This window comes from Perna viridis, chromosome 4 (genome assembly GCF_037379345.1).
Source record: "Perna viridis isolate PV_CMFRI_1.1 ecotype Kerala chromosome 4, ASM3737934v1, whole genome shotgun sequence".
Taxonomy (NCBI): domain Eukaryota; kingdom Metazoa; phylum Mollusca; class Bivalvia; order Mytilida; family Mytilidae; genus Perna; species Perna viridis.
The window spans coordinates 3629799-3647227 of NC_142448.1; the positions used below are offsets into that span (position 1 = coordinate 3629799).

The window sequence follows — 17429 nt, forward strand, 5'->3', positions numbered from 1 at the left end:
TTAGTAATGGTGGCCATGTTTTTCGCAAGATCAAAAATCCCTAAGCATTGATTGTTTAACATGTTCTACATAACATTTATGCAAAATATTTTTACAATCGATCCAGTAGTCTTGATGAAGATTTTTAAAGTTGGTAAGGCCAAAAAAATGTCTGTTTAGGGTATCATTCCTCCCAAAAATAGGGTAGGTCTGTAGGCATTTTCATTTTATTTTTTCTCGACTAAAGTTGAGCCTATATTTGTAAAATAGCATCATGTCTAAGTCATGAAAGTGTTTGGTTTTAAGTAGAAAGTTTAATTTTAAAATACACAGCTATTAAATCATGTCTTTTAATTACAATACATTTAGTTTTTGTAGGAATTTTGAACAAAATATAAGTACACTATATTTTAAAAAGTTACAAATTTCTCTGTTCATTGATGTATTTTTTGAAAGACTAAGTGAAAAATGCCTATTTATATGAATAAAGTGTTATCAAAATGTTTCATTCATTTGTTTTATTAAACTTTGAGTATGAAGAATGTCTGACCTGTATGTTATAGTTGTACAAATGTATGTCTGGTACCGTAAAATAAGTGGCAACAAGCAGAAACCGCTACCATGTCTTGAGCAGCTGAGTTCACTCTAGAACTAATGCAAGTTCATGTTGCTGATTGTAATATGTGTTTCTTCATAGTGTTGTTCTATGTGTCTTCTATGTCTAATAATTTTGTCAGGTTTTGTGTTTTGGACTTCAAAATTCAAACCTCCTTAAGGCTTTTAATGTTTAACTGTTAAAAACTATCAGTCTGGCACTGGACAAAGACTGGGGGATAAAAGGCTCTTGAATATGATCTGTTTAAGTTGTAACTGAACCTGCACAAGAAAAATCTAATTATTCAATCAGTCTATTTGGAAGCCCTGACACGAGAGATTTGCTTTCTTGGTGACAGCAGTTATTATATTTTAGTGCCACGATATTTGTGGCTTCAGGGGTATTACAGTTTAGGGGAGAGAAACCCATTACAAAAGGTGTGGAAGATTTTCTTGGCATTTAGTTATACCATTTTTGAAACGGACCTTTTTTAATTTACTTTGACTTAAGTACTTTATCATTACTATCTGACGGGGTAGTATAGACAAAATTCGCCGTTCTAACAGCCCTTGACAGAGACTCGTTATAAATATAGATTTCATACTTCTTTACCTGAATTAAGATTTTAATCAATACATATGACACATTTCTAAAAGACAGCTGTCAATATTCCTATTTTTCATGCCTGGTTGTTCAAATATTTGATTTTTTTCATTTACTTTGCAAAGTGGTTTTGTTCTTTCAGTTGTTACAGTCTGGTATTGAATTAAAAATTGGATGTTTATATGATGCGTAAACTAAATGAATGGAATGTATTAGGATGCAGGTGTTCTGAAACGCCCCTGCATCACAACACATTTTATTCATTCATTTTGTGCATATAAACATCTAATTCACATTCAGGGTTTTTTTTTCTTTAATTAAATTAATTTGATCATGTTACTTTTACACTTGTTTTGCAACTTGTTTAACCCAATAAGACATTTTTTGTGTGAGCACATTTTGTTTTTGTTTCGGTTTATTTAGAATAAACTGGCTCTTTTCCTTTGTTATTTATTCGTGTCTTTATTTCCTCTTTAAGAGATATAATGACAATACCTTAAACAATTAAATACAAACTACATATGCAACGTAATCAGAAAGTCAACATGAAAAAAAATCATTAGAGTACACATTAAATGATATATATATGAATAGAGTCGTCACATTCTGAGACGTTTGTATAATATTGATTTGTTGTGACATGCATCATTAATTTGATCCTCTATCCTACATTAGAACATCTAAAAATGAACTGTCCCGTACTACCATACATTGTGTACCAAGTTACAGCCCTAGATTAATCGTACGAGGAGGAATGACCCGGCCAGCGAAAGCTATATTTTTTATATAGCCTAGTTGGCCGAATGGTCTAGGGCGCTGGATGTCAATGGTTTTCCCAAAAGTACTTCAACAACTGGAGATTTTAAAAATAAAACATAAAGTCAGCCTTTTTATTTTCCTTTTAAAATAAACTCTTGTAGTATTTAGGTTTGCTTTAAAATAAGTCTCATGATTACATAAAGATTCATCTCATAGCGTCTGTCATATCTAATATAGTCATTGACCGGGCTAAAATCAATTCATAAAAATATATTTAACTTCTATATTTATTCAGATCTAAAACTTTTCACAAATATGTCCACAGGATGGCGAATTTAATCCAAAATTTATCTCCCTCCACGTACGACCTGAAACACAGAAAATAAGTTTAATCAATAGTGATTCAGAAAAACATTAAAATGTAAGAAATATTTAACAACCAGAAACGTAAGAAGCATCAGTTTACATCATGTACATCAGTCCAAATGAATTATTGATTTTGACAATATTTTATTGTGAATTTATTTTGTTCAACCAACTGGATTTATTCACAATACCTTTAAATTCAATGTGAACACATCAAATGGTATTATGCAATATTTTGATATGCAAAATAATCAGTAGTACTACATGATTTGACACTTATAGCATTTTACTGAAAATCCAAAAAATATATATTATTCATATAAATGTAAATAATATAATTATAACATCATGATTTTTACATTAATTGTTCAAAGTAATTCATCAACGACCACTAAGACAGACAACTCTGTCTGAGCTGAAGGCTTTAATTGCCACATAAACAAAGGGGGACAATTTGTAAACAAACACAAAATATATTGATCTTTACTGACAGTTTTAAAACGACCAAATTTAGTAGTAACACTTTGCTATACAGTTAAGAAGCTGTAGATATAGTCACAAAAGTGAAATTATACAAAGATATTCAATGTTATTCCGAAATTTCTTTTCCGACAAAATTTGTAGTTGGAACTCTCCGTTACTCCCCATTATAACCAAAATTTCAAATGTTGATTTCGGTAATATACTTCAATGCAGGCACATATAAATTTCCATTCCCAAAGCCAGCCTAATATATGCATGGAGTTAAGAGAAATCACACTTTTACCTCGCAATTCTACACCTACCTGGTGGATCAGCCATCTTGGTATCCTGTGTTGCACATCCCTGGTGGCTTCCATTGTGCACATCATCAGTAATACGCTTGGATTTATGTGATATAAATCAGCCTCCTATTCAAACACTATTGTGACCTGGTTTTAAACGTACTTTCGGTTTTACTAGAAATGATCCGTATTATACTGGAAATTGGCGGAAATTACCGATATTGTTAATTTTGGAGAAAAAATGTATTAGGGTCGGTCGGGAAACCCGAAACAGACATTTTTTTTTTGGCCTAATGTAAAATTCAGGTAAAAATCCATTTCAGGACCCACAACTCATTCATTTGTCAGCAGATCTTTCTGAAAATTCTGGCGTAGGTCCATCCCATCATGCTGAACAATTTTATCCAAGCCAGATTTTAGTTCATGAGTTATTTGCAAAATTCTGCAATTTGACCCCTATGGTCAATTTTTAGTAACAGCAGCCATGTTTTTCACCAGGTCAAAAATCCCCAAATGAGGATTGTTCAAAATACTCTAAGGATAATTCATACAAAGTTTGGTTAAAATCTGTTGAGTAGTTTCTGAGATGTTTGAAAAAGTTTACGAGGAAGACAATGACGGATGACAGACGATGGACCAATAGTGACGACAATAGCTCACATGGCCCTCTGCCTTATCCCTAGGAACAATGTGTAGAAACTTCAAAAAGATCAGATAAGTTTTACACAAGTTATCTCAAATATATTAAAGTTAACAGACACCGACAACGATGAAAATGGTGTGATACCATTAAAGGACTGAAATTTTGTTTTTGCAGCCATATGAAAATAAATGATGAATTATAACCTACCTTCAGACAAGTTGTGTTATGACACTTGAAAACTTTATCTCCTGGGTCCATCAAAGCAGCAAAATCACAGTGGGGACATCTAAAACATTTAGAGAAAATAATAAGATAAAACCACAGTGGGGAAATTTAAATTTATAGAGAACTAGAAAAAAATATAAGCTAAGCTCACTAAAAAATATCCCACCCAAGTAAAACATTTGGTAAAAATATAAACAGTCATCAAACAGGAAATTGATGCAGTTTAAGTCTGAAATTGTATTCCATAATAATATATTCCATAATATAATACCTATATTAAGCTTTTGTCAAAATATCATGTGGATGTGATAAGTAGTTGCAGAATAAACAGTAGCAAAAATAGGGTTTTTGGACAAAGGGATGAATGGACAGTCCCCATGTCCACTATATACCAACCACAAAGCAATTAGTATAGTAAGATAATACCAAATCACAGTTGGGACATCTAAATCACATTCTTGTAGGAATTCTTTTCTTGCATGTTTCTTTAACTGTAAGTTACCTTTACTATTTGAAAAGAATATCTCTGCTAAAAAGATGTTAAGTTAAAACATATGTACCTGACTAGATCTGCTAAATCAGCAAGGTTAATGTTCTCCTCCTGAACTCTATCTTCATACTTAGATAATATATTATTGGGTAAAGCTTTCTGTAATTGACCTGTTGTGGACAAATAAATGTACAATTCAAAGCTTGCAGACAAAATAATGTTCATGGTTTTGAAAGAATGTGTATTAAAGATCAAAGGGCTATTGTTGGTAATCAATTATTTGTATTGTTTTTGTAAATTACCTATCAACAGTCTAATAATTTCACCCCTATGTTGTTTAGGCTTGGGTACAGGTCACATTAGTTGACAGTTAAAAGATCGTAAAGATCGTACCATTAAATGACCCGGTTGCCTGACGTGTGTACACACCAATTAACAGCCAAACAGTGACAAAATGTAATGTCTAGATTAAATTTGTTGTTTTAACTACTGTCCCTTTCAATAATCATCTGTCCACTGATGAAATGCAAACTGGTCAGTGAATGAATTATTAATTACGTAATATTACATAATCATTTACAGTTTTGTTGACACATTTATTACAGGTGAACAATAACCGGGCGGCCGGTATTGAGAGGTTGTTTTTATTTGAAATATGTAACTAAAACTGTGAAAAACTGGCCGATGTACGGTTTTAGGGGGTGGCCGGTCTATTGAAGACAAAACACACAGGTTTTAAGGTATACTGGCCAAGACTTTTGAAAACGGCTGGTTTGAAGGGAAGACCGGTTTTCTGAGGGTCCGGTTTGGGGAAGTTTCACTGTGTGTGTGTGTATATATATATATATATATATATTACAATAGTAGTTGTCTGAACTGTTCTGTGTTGTTTGTAGCTACTGTCTGAACTGTTCTGTGTTGTTCATGACTACTGTCTGAACTGTTCTATGTCGTTCGTGGCTACTGTCTGAACTGTTCTGTGTCATTTGTAGCTACTGTCTGAACTGTTCTGTGTCGTTTGTAGCTACTGTCTGAACTGTTCTGTGTCGTTCATGGCTACTGTCTGAACTGTTCTGTGTCATTTGTAGCTACTGCCTGAACTGTTCTGTGTCATTCATAGCTACTGTCTGAACTGTTCTGTGTCGTTTGTGGCTACAGTCTGAACTGTTCTGTATCATTCCTCGCTACAGTCTGAACTGTTCTGTGTCATTCGTAGCTATTGTCTGAACTGTTCTGTGTCGTTTGTGGCTACTGTCTGAACTATTCTGTATCATTTGTAGCTACAGTCTGAACTGTTCTGCGTCATTTGTAGCTACAGCCTGAACTGTTTTGTGTAGTTTGTGGCTACTGTCTGAACTGTTCTTTGTCGTTCGTAGCTACAGTGTGATCTGTTCTGTTTCGTTTGTAGCTACTGTCTGAACTGTTCTGTGTCATTTGTAGCTAGTCTGAACTGTTCTGTGTAGTTTGTGGCTACTGTCTGAACTGTTCTGTGTCATTCTTAGCTACAGTCTGAACTGTTCTGTGTCATTTGTAGCTATTGTCTGAACTGTTCTGTGTCATTCGTAGCTACAGTCTGAACTGTTCACTTTTTTTTTACTATGTTAATTGTATAATTTAGTTGTCACTAAACTTAATAATAAACTACATTATCATGTAATAAAACTGTTATCTAAACTACATGTGTTCTTACTAGTAGGATAAGAGGCATCACAACCTTCTGTCATACACAGTAAATCTGCCTGAAAATATAGAAAACTGCATTATTGTTCAGCTATATTGCATGATAAGTAGCTTGTAACTGAAAACTGTGTTTTAACATTTATCAATTAATGAGAAAAATGAGATTAGCACTGAATCAATGACAAAGATTTTAATTTAAATTGACCAAAAAAAAAAAAAACAAACAAAAAAAATAGAAGCCTTCAAAAAAAAAAAACAAAAAAAAAGGCTAATGCCGAGATATATATATCGAAATACATGGTCAAATTGAGGAAATGAGACATTACGTAGATCTGACTTGTTAGACATTTGGAATGTCGTCTTTAAAATCATTATACCTTGCCATGTCCAAAGACAGACTCCTGAGCATATCTCTCCAGACATTCCTTGCAGAACAAATGACCATCATAACATTGTACCATCATCTCAAATGCAACTTCACCATAGCAACAGCCACATTCTATCAGCTGACCGCTCTCTTCATACTCATGTTCATTAACACTGACAGCCAACTCACGGTCCTTTTCCTACGAAGATATGGAGGATGAACATCAATCATGAAAAGATACCCATTTTCATCCAAATTCTAAAACAATGAAAGTACAATTTATCACTGAATATTCCTTTCCATATTAGAATTTAACTCCTGAGAATCTGACCATAGTAAGTACATTTACATACCCAATCTTCTTTTATACAATGCCTGATGGATCAATGATCTATTATAAGAAACAATCAGTGTCACTTGATGTAAAGCAGAAGCAAACACAGATTTTTAATCTCTTAGACAAATTGATGACTGATCTGAAACTGATCAATGATCAATCATAATTTATACAGTTGCACAGATCTGTTCATGTACTTTATTGGAAACCCAGTCCTAAAAAGAAAACCCATCTGATCATAGCTTTTATAGCGAAAACCACTTCATTCAAGTCTTGGGGATATCCAACAACAAGAGGTATTTTTTTTATTAGAAATTTTACACACTGTACAAAGGTTCAGCAATTATGGATTGAGAGAATAAACTATTGAAAACTCCAAACCAGTTCACACATACATGTTAACCCTTAAGATTTTCGCAGGAGACTCCTGCAAAACATAACTTTCTACTGCAATTAGTCAGTCACCCTGCTAGGAGACACAAAACTCCCGTGTCTGTGAACATCTAATCCAAGACCTCCCATAAATGTATTGTTCATACTTAACGGGTGTCATTTTTGTTGTTTACACATATACCAGTTATAAGGGTACTCCTTGACAATGCAGGACATGCCTCAGATGCAATTCTGATGAAGTAGATGATGAAAAACACATTTCATAGCCTTTGCAAATCACTTGAGGACACCCGAAAAATATGTACACGTCTATAAATCTTATCTGTCCAAACTTCAACTTGTTAAATCCTAATAAAAAGGTAATATGGCTACTAAACAATAAAAATCTTGATATATTGACTAATATTTGCAGCCTCATAAAACAAAGCAAGATATAATTAAACTGTAAAATAATTCAATATTAATGAGTATTACCCTGTGTTGTTAAATGTAAAAAAAAAAAAATATGGGAGTTGCCATAGAGCATTGTCTCTTGGTGCCCTTTGCAGGCTGGTGACCTGATAGCTAACTAATCTGCATAGGACAAAGATAGCATTCCTGGTCTTATATATATATAGTCCCTAACTAGAAATTACACAGAGGTGGTCATCAAAGAAACTCATAATTTTAATCTTTTTGAATTGGGCAAAGTTCATATTTGTTATTTAAAGCATCGTACCTTGGTGTCCTCAGCATTTGGACCATCCAGAAAGTTGCTCCTCCTGCCTCGGACACAAGGATAAAATAATCATTGAAACCCTTGGCAACTCAAAAATGGCAATGTTCATTTGGGTTATTTTAATAACTGAATATAAATAGCTAACTGTGGTTGGAACTTATGTATCTATTTTTCCCTTTCTCATCTCTGTTGTACCTAGATCTGTGTTATCTGTTTATGTAAGCTCAATGTAATGTGACATTATAATTTTAATATATGTAATGTATCATGCCCTCATGGGCCCATTCATATTGATAATAAAAGTTCTTCTTCTACCATTGGTCTTGTCTTGGTTAATTTAACGCTATGAACAGATGATTAATGTTTGGATGTTCTCCATCAACAAGAATATCCTGAATGTTTCATATGGATAGTCAGGTGGTGATTTTATTAAACTTTTAGTTCTAATTTTTAACCAGAAGGATGCTTACTCTAAAAGAAAATAAATAATGCCCTTTGGGGTATGTTATTTCCAGCAATCCCACAAAAAAAAATACACATGCAAATATTTACCAAAATAGATTAAATTGCATATATTGTCACAAGAGTGACTTAGTATTCTACCAACCATATGCATGTAATTCAATTTCAGTATTGTACACAGGAGAAAATGATGTAAAAAGACATGCAGAAAATACTGGTCAAAAACTGGCTGCTACTAAGGGCCCTCCATGGTCTTATCACTCTCATTCCTTTCATGTCATAGTATAATTACCATAGAATTCCAATGTTAAAACTGAGACTCTATTCTTTAATTGACTTCAGGGCCTAATTTAGAGAAAGAAATGTGCAAAAAAATCTCCTTGTTTGTGCTGACTTCTCCCATGTGTCTTTGATATTGAGAAGTTTTGGTGGTAGATTACATAGACAATAATGTCAATATTGTTATTTTTCAAACAGAATTTACTCAAACTTCTTTTTGTCATCAATGTCCAGATTATGCCCCAAAATTATCGTTTCTGGAAGCAGATTAATATACAGGACTGACACAAAATGTTTCCAGATAGTAATTTTTATTTTATTTAGAGAAATTTATTACCAGGCTTTGCTTCTGGAATTTGTTTTTGTATTTATCTGGTTAAAACTGCATAAAATATTAAACACTTTCACACACATATATATACTGACTTGTACATTCACATGTTCTATATACAAAATATTTGTCAAAATGTTGTCACATGAAATCTCCTGCAATCTGGAAATGAATTGCAGGAGATCTCCTACAAAGAGGATCCAGAAGGGTAACTGAAATGAGTTCAAAACTTTTTGTGGTCCTATTACAATGATGTTTTTTTTTTCAATTTTGACTGAGTTATGCAATTTATGCTTTATGACAAGTGTAAATTGTCACAAATTTGGTTGTGCAAGTGCAGCTTAATCAATAATTAAGCACAATTTTTATAATTTAATTTCTAGTTAATATCAGTCCCAAATTAAGATTTGATCCTTAAAACTTTTTTGAAGTTTGTGATTATTTTAATTTTGGACTACAGACCAATCAAGGTTAATGACAACTCAGTACCTAAGTAGTTTATACAATAAATAATAAAATTATTTTAATATAGTGTCACACACTGCTTTTAACAAATACAAAAAAACCTATGTTGTCCAAAGAGCCAGTTAGAGAACTTACTACAACTTTAGGTAAGTTATCAAAGTAAACTGTAATAAATGTACAAAAAGAAGGCAATAATGGAACATCAAGTGAACTTAATCTGGTACTCAACAACCTTGAAAAATCATTGATCCATTGTCAAGTTATCATCTGAAAACCGTTGGGGGTGGACAACTTTTTCTAAGAAGTTGTACATGTTGTATCCTGCTAAGTACCTCCACTCAAAGTATAAATATAATAAAAATCAAACCAGTGATGGGCTCCATTTACCACATTATAGTTAAAAATGTCCCTTAAAAATCAGAAATGTTTAAAATGAATAATAAATTTTTTTTTAAATTCTAAAGATAAAAAACTACATGTACAATTACCAGCTATACGTCAAAGGAAAAAGTTATTTTACATAAATTTTGAAGACAATTTTAAAACTATATAACATATACTTTATCAACAACTTAGAACAATTTTGTAGTCATTAAAACATTTAGATGTTTTCCTAAGCATATCTTAAAAAAAAACAAAAGTATATTGAGAAGAAATCATGAAATCTAACATCTTGAACAATAAGAGTTATACCTTTTTCTCTTCCTCTGTTTTAATATTCACATACTCCTTTTCTAGTTGAAGCGCAGGACAAACAATGGCTTCACTTCTAATAGGTCTTGCTGATTTCAGGAATGTCATGGCTAAAGCTGTTTCACCATCCACTGTAAAAAGTAGACCCTTCATGAGTTAATACCTGATCATATTCTTTTAATTAAACAGATCAGTAATTATAAAATGATGTGACATATGTAATGGTTAAATGTAAAATTCAAAAATACAAATCATATAAATACTGTAAATTTTGGTGAGCTATGCACATGTTTAACATAGAACCACATGTGTAGGAAATGACAGTTCAATTTAAGCACCAAAATATCAAATATCATTGTTAGAGATGATTTGGTATACCTAGTGCTGTTATAGAAACATGTTGTTCCCTTTAACCTTGTATTAATACTAAAACTGAATAGCTTTGAATGACTGATGCCCAGTAAACAACAATTTTTAACTTAGTCCTCCATCCCCAAAAGTCCCACCCCACCCCCATAGGAAAATGTTTTAATCATATAGCTTTCTTTGCAAACTGATATGAAAAAAAAAAGATTTTTTACTTGTATCGTGAATTTTTACATTTTTATTCATAAAAAATAATGTATGCTTTACAAAAAAAACCTTACACATCTATTAAAAAAAACATAATCCTTATCTGCATTACAAAACTGATATGGTTAATGTTTATTGTGAAATTAAGAGCCAACTGACTTTCTGTTATATCAACAGGTACACTGTATATGTGTTATTTTTTTTTATTGTTGTGTGGTAAATTTCTCCTCTTTCTTCAAAAACTGGGTGAGGTTTTCTTTTTTGCATAATGTAATTTACACGGCAAACAAACAGTTCAATGAATAAGACAAAAGCCTTTCAATACGAGGCAGAACCAGTTACTTTTATCCTTTTAAGCAGCTATAAGGAACTGCCCAGAATTTTAAAATTCCATAACACTCTATTACCGAAAAACATAAAAAGTACCTCCTGCAAAATAAAAGGTCCCTGACTTGCATAAAATTAATGAAACCCCTGAGACTAAGATAAATAACTCTATTTTATCTTCATAAATATTGCGTGTGATATAATTTTCCCATTCAAACTTTGACAGCCATTACAGTGAAAATTAAATCACCATGAAAATTATCACTTTTTCGGTATACAGCTGGTACATACTTTCTTTGAACATGACCTCTGTTTCTGCATGGTAGTAGAGGTTGGACATGTGTATATTTTTGGTACATACTTCATTTGACTTTGACCTCTGTAGTGACATGCAACTGGGAGGGGATGCCAATGGACGTGTGTACATGATTGGTTCATACCTTTCTGTAGTGGCAGTAAGGATAGAAGTATGGTACATACCTCTATTGAACTTGACCTCTACAGTGACTTGGGACTGGTAGGAGATGCCAATGAACATGTGTACATAACTGGTAAATACCTCTCTGTAAGTATGGTACATACCTCCTTTGAACTTGACCACTGTATTTGCATAGGAGTAGGGATGAACAAATGTATTCAAATGTTTTTCTGAAAAACAACAAAGTGAAAACAAGAGTCTCCCAGAAGTCTGAATCGCTCATCTGGTTGAATTTTGCCTTTCAAAGGCAATGAATTTAACAAGTTGTCCAACAATTTTGACTCAAGAAGTCATTGGTAGGACTTAAGATGAGGACCATTTCAACAACTGAAAGTTCCTTTTAATCTATCACAGTTTTCAAGATATTGAATGAAAACTGTAAAAAAAAACATAATTTTTCCCCCATTCAAGGACAATAACTCTTACAAGGAGTCTTCTGACAACTTTTATCCCTGAAGACTTTGTAGTCCTAATAATAAGGATCATTTCAGCTATTGAAAGAATTTGGCTAAACCTAAGGTTTTGGAAAATATATGCAAAAAACTTCTGTCTGACCCCTATGTTCTGTTTTTCGAATAATGTCAGAGGAGAAAATTTTTTGAAAGAAATAACATTAAATATAGCAAAAATTGTTGAAAAAGGGCAATAACTCCAACATGACTTGGGTCTCACTAACTACTTCCGGGTCATATGGCCATCCCCCTATGTAGTACCAAAAACACACTGAACCTAGACATATGCATTGTAAGTGCATTATTTGTGTGTATTATGATTAAAAGTAGTCAAAATAAAGAATGTGTACTTTAAAATCATATATGTAATTAACTACAAAAGTGTATGAAAATTGTTTAAATGTGTGAGTAATTTGCCTCCATGCTGTCATTTAGCAGAACAGGTAAAAATGTGGATTTTCAGTATTATTTATTCAAGTAAATTTTGTGAAGAATTTTAACAATCATCGTACCATTAGCATAATGATTTTGGAAGCCTTACTTTCAAAGCTTCACAACAGTATGCAGCTTTAAGATGTCATTTGTCCTGGGAATTCACAGTGAGACTTTGAAAATTACTTTTTTAACGTAAAGTAATGGAAACGTTAGAAGTGGTTAGTGAGACCTTAACAGATTAAAACCACAATTTGACCAAAGATAGATCTCAACATGCTGAACACTTTTATCCATATCAGAATATAACTAAACTGAACAGTTTTGTTGATATATGCAAAAAACTTCTGTCTGACCCCTATGTTCTATTTTTAGTAACAGCTGTCATGTTTTTCGACGAATCAAAATCTCCACTTCAGTTCCATGCAGGATACCCCAAGGAACATGCATACCAAGTTTGATTCTAATTGGTCAAGTAGTTACAGAGGAGAAGAGTTTTGTATAATTGTTAACAATGACGGACGCCAGTGATGGCAATAGCTCACATGGCCTTTGACCAGGTGAGCTAAAAACTTGTTTAGATTAAGTTCAAATATAGTAAGCAATTTCACTGCTTGAAGTTTTAGATAAAGGTCAAACCTTTAAATTGAATTATCTCACTTTGGAAGCATTGAACAATAATCATTTCCCTTCATGCATGGGTACATATGATAGCTAATCTTTGAATAATATTTCATAAAGTGATTTTGGAAGATCTGCATTTATGTGGTTTACCACAAAACCTTTAAATAAAGTTATCTCCCTTTGAAGTCTACCCTAAAATTCTTTTACACAAATTTGCATATGGTATCCAACCTCTTGGTGAAATTTCACTGAAATCCTTTGAGTAGTTTGGAAGGTGTCTACCAGATGTGAGGATAGATGAACAGACAGACAGGCTGATTCCTATGTTCCCCAAATACATATTTGCTGGGGTGTAAAAATATGCAGAACAATCCAATATCTGAGAATGACATGGGCTTTGTCAATAATCCTTCAGATATGGCAAACAGTTCAAGAGTAAAAAATACAAATGCAAAATTTGTGTAAATTGCACTTTCATTTAGGTTAAAATGATCTCAAAATAAAACATGCAGAGCAAAGATTCAAGAAATAGCATACCTCTTTTAGAATATTCCTCCATTCTGTTCATCATAGCTTGAGTTAGGACCTTATGAGATGGAGAATAATGTCCCTTAAAACATCTCATAATCTTTCTGATGTCCTTTAATGATATCTGAAATAATTAGAAATAATATGAACAAGCTCACAAAGGATGTTCACGTGATCTACAATGACACTAGAAAGTGTGGAAAATTTGGAGTTTCTAGTATAATTTCATACTACACCATAAACCATGAGCAAACCAAATTGTCTAGTGATGTCAAAAGTATTTTCACTTTCAGTCCAAGGGATTGTAGAAATATGGAGTTTAAATGTACAAATCCTAGTTTTGATGGAACTAAAAGAATTTTACTGTGACACCTGTGTTTATTTATTAGTTCTTCCTTTATTATTGGAAAGCAGTAAATGGTGATATATTTTGATTTAATTTGAAAGAAACTGAGTTGAAGAGAAGCATCCCCAAATCTGGGATCAACCTTTTCTTGTTAAAATATTAAGTTTGGTTTCATATTTAATAGTGGAAGCAAACCTCTGTGGTTTCAACCCTTAAGCCACTCGTAATAATCATATTCGTTCACGCTTGCCTACATAAGATGCCCAACATTCCCATTAAATTTCATCAAAATCCCTTGAGCCATTCAGGCGGAGTTGGAATTGCAAGAAATGTGAACAGACAAATGGAAGTAGTAAGAGACAACAGGGTGATTCTTATGTACCCCGAAATCTTTGTTTAGGTGGGGGTTATAATAAAATGCTTTGCAGGGGCAGATTAATATGACTGCAGAGGTACAACCCAGAACAGTAGGAACATTATGATCAGAACATTCAAACTTCTGAATTTGGATTGTGTGGTTTTTCCATGAAGTCTGGTCCACACTCACAAAAGGAATAACATTCTAACCTTACTCTGAAAAAATCTTTGAAATGTCATTAAAAACCAATGCGAAATGACAAAATAACTAGAGGCTATAAATAGCCACCTTCAATTGTTCACCATGGAAAATTGAAATCATAGTCGAATCTTTGGAACAAAAGTATCTTCAATTAAAGAGTTCCCTTTATTTATATCATTCTTGCTTCCCACTGAGCCGTTTGACTAACATAATTAATTGGACCATCTGTAAAGGGCCCATCCAAACTAACAAAGGATAATAATCCAACAACGGTCAACAGATTTCCACAAAAATATCCCTATTGTTTGGATTAATTCATACTGAACACTTTAACACAGAATTGGTAAAAACCAAACATATATATTTTTTGCTGATTGACCCCTACTGTCTTATTTTAGTAATGGCAGTCATCTTTGTCAAAGGATAAAAAAAATCCTCATGATATTTCTGTGCACAATACAACATTTTTCAAAGTTTGGTAAAAATGTTTAATAGTTTCAGAGAAGGCAGATTTTAGAAATAACATAAATAGCAATAACAAAAAACCCAAAAAGTCTTTTTTTGAATTTGTCTTTATCTAATAGCTTTAGAGAGTCTACAAAAAAACTGTTATTCCCACCACTTCAGTCTATTTTTAAAAACAGCTGCCCATTTGTTCTATTTTTAGTACTAGCAGCCATGTTTTTCAGCAGATAAAAAAATCCCTACATCAGTACTAGGCAAGGCACCATAAAGAACATTCATACCTAATTTGGTTCCAGTTGGTCTGGTTGTTCCTCATTGATGAAAGGTGATGTCTTCTATATGATGGAGAATTGACCTCTTTAAGCAAAATTCTATGATTTTTAAGTTAAAACCCAAAAATGCACAAAAAAAATGGTAAGAATGGCATATAAGGAGGAATAATATTTGTTTTGCAAGATTCAATTGAAATTAGCTGGGTAGATAGATCTCATTGGACGGAAGAGCTTAAGAAGTCAAACATTTCTCTTATTCATTACAGCTTTTGAAATAAAGACATAAAAATGGTGACAGACCCCTATGGTCTATTTTTTATAGTAACATCTGCAATGTTTGTTAATGGATAAAAAAATCCCCACATCATTTCTAGGCAAAATACCTTAAGGAACAATAAAACCAAGTTTGGCTGTAATTAGTGTCAGAGAAAAAGAACTTTTAAAAAATAATTAATGGGGACAATGTCACCAAGTAATGGCAATAGCTCCCAGGAGCCTGAATTGCTCAGCAGTTTCATTTTTTGCCTTTCCAGGGAATTACCCCTAACAAGGAGACGTCATGCAAGTTAAATGACCCACTGGACTAAGTCAGCCTTATCTTAAAGATCATTTCATCAACTGAATGGTTTTTTGATCTATCATAGTTTCCAAGGTATTGGCCAACAAGAGGCTCCCAGGACCCTGAATCGCTCATCTAGTTAATTTTTTGTCTTCCAAGGACAATAACTCTAACAAAGAGCTGTTCAACAATTTTGACTCAAAAAACATTTGGTAGGACTTATCATAGGAATCATTACAGCAAGGGAAAGTTTCATTCTATCTATTATAGTTTTCAAGATATTACCTGACCACTACTAAAAATAATTGCCTTTCAAGGGTAATAACTCTAACAAGGAATCCTCCAACAAACTTAGATTCCGTCAAACTTTAGTAGGCCTTATCATAAGGATCATTTCAGCAATTGAAAGTTTCATTCTATCTATCGTAGTTTTCAAGATATTGGCTGTCAGAAAAAAAAAAAACATCATTTTTCACCTTTTAAGGGCAATAACTCTTACATGGAGTAGTCTGACAACTTTCATCCCATGAGACTTTTTAATAAGGTTCATTTCAGCAACTGATAGAATTTGACTAAACATATTAACTATTTGGGGGATATGTAAGAAAACTTTCTGACTGACCCCATTGTGTAAGTGAGTAACAGGCACCATGTTTATCAACAGATGAAAAATCCCTACATCAGTTCTATGAAAAATACCCTAAGGAACATTTAGACCAAATTTGGTTCCAATTGGTCAAGACATGTCAGAGGAGAAATTTTTTTTTAGTTCTATGCAGGATACCCCAAGAAATATTAAATACCAAGTTTGGTTCCAGTTGGTCAAGTGGTGTCAAAGGAGAAGAGCTTTGAAAAATTGTACACAGCTAAGGACGATAACAACAACGACAGACTCCAAGTGACGGCAATAGCTCACACGGAATTTGGCATTTATCAATTACAGTTTTCATGACATAAGCTGAAAACTGCAATAAACATTATATTATGACTTTTAAGGACAATACCATTAACAACAAGTCATCTGACAATTTTGACTTGATTATGAATTTTATAGGCCTTATCATAAAGATCATTTTGTCAACTGAAAGTTTTTTTTCTATCTGCTATAGTTTTCATTTTGTTGGCTGAAAACTAAAAAACAAAATATAAAAACTGTCATTTTTCACCTTTTATGGGCAATAACTTTAACAAAGAGTCATCCAACAACTTCAAAAACAATGAAGACTTTTGTTGGGGTTATCATTAGGATTATTCCATTAATTAAAAGTTTTTTTGTATCTTTCATAATTTTCAAGCTATTGGCTGAAAACTGCCAAAAACTGTCATTTTTCACCTTTTAAGGGTAATAGCTGAAACAAAGAATCTCTCACAACTTATAAACAATGGAGACTTTATAATAAGGATCATTTCATCAACTGTTTATGAATACTCACCCATTTAAATTCTGACATCAGTAATTGTTCACACTGAACTGTGTATGTTCCATCCACAGAACTACTGAATTCATTATAATAATCAATACTTGGTTTCTGTACTACCTAAAAATTAATCATTGAAGTGTACAAGCAATGGCAGATTTTAAAGTAAACAAATCAATAATTTCACATGACATCCTCAAACTTTGAACAAATCAGTAATGTCACATGACATCCTCTAACCTGGAAC

General features: G+C 32.8%; 1 protein-coding gene across 6 annotated transcripts in view; it reads right to left on the reverse strand.

Moving 5' to 3' along the window:
* Positions 1 to 17429, reverse strand: part of LOC148618481 (uncharacterized) — a 49095-nt gene that overhangs the window by 9189 nt on the left and 22477 nt on the right. For 3 of the 6 annotated variants that reach the window (XM_088577459.1, XM_088577457.1, XM_088577458.1), the window contains exons 6-13: positions 17198 to 17302; positions 13573 to 13687; positions 11530 to 11697; positions 10150 to 10280; positions 6482 to 6670; positions 6115 to 6163; positions 4495 to 4594; positions 3917 to 3995 (exon numbers count right to left, since the gene is read on the reverse strand). In XM_088577459.1, coding sequence (XP_088433585.1) covers positions 3917 to 3995; positions 4495 to 4594; positions 6115 to 6163; positions 6482 to 6670; positions 10150 to 10280; positions 11530 to 11697; positions 13573 to 13687; positions 17198 to 17302 — 936 coding nt within the window. Of the gene's footprint in view, positions 1 to 529; positions 856 to 1822; positions 2305 to 3916; positions 3996 to 4494; positions 4595 to 6114; positions 6164 to 6481; positions 6671 to 10149; positions 10281 to 11529; positions 11698 to 13572; positions 13688 to 17197; positions 17303 to 17429 lie in introns of those variants that run through there. The other 3 variants (XR_015921387.1, XM_088577462.1, XM_088577461.1) reach the window with 3 other exon arrangements.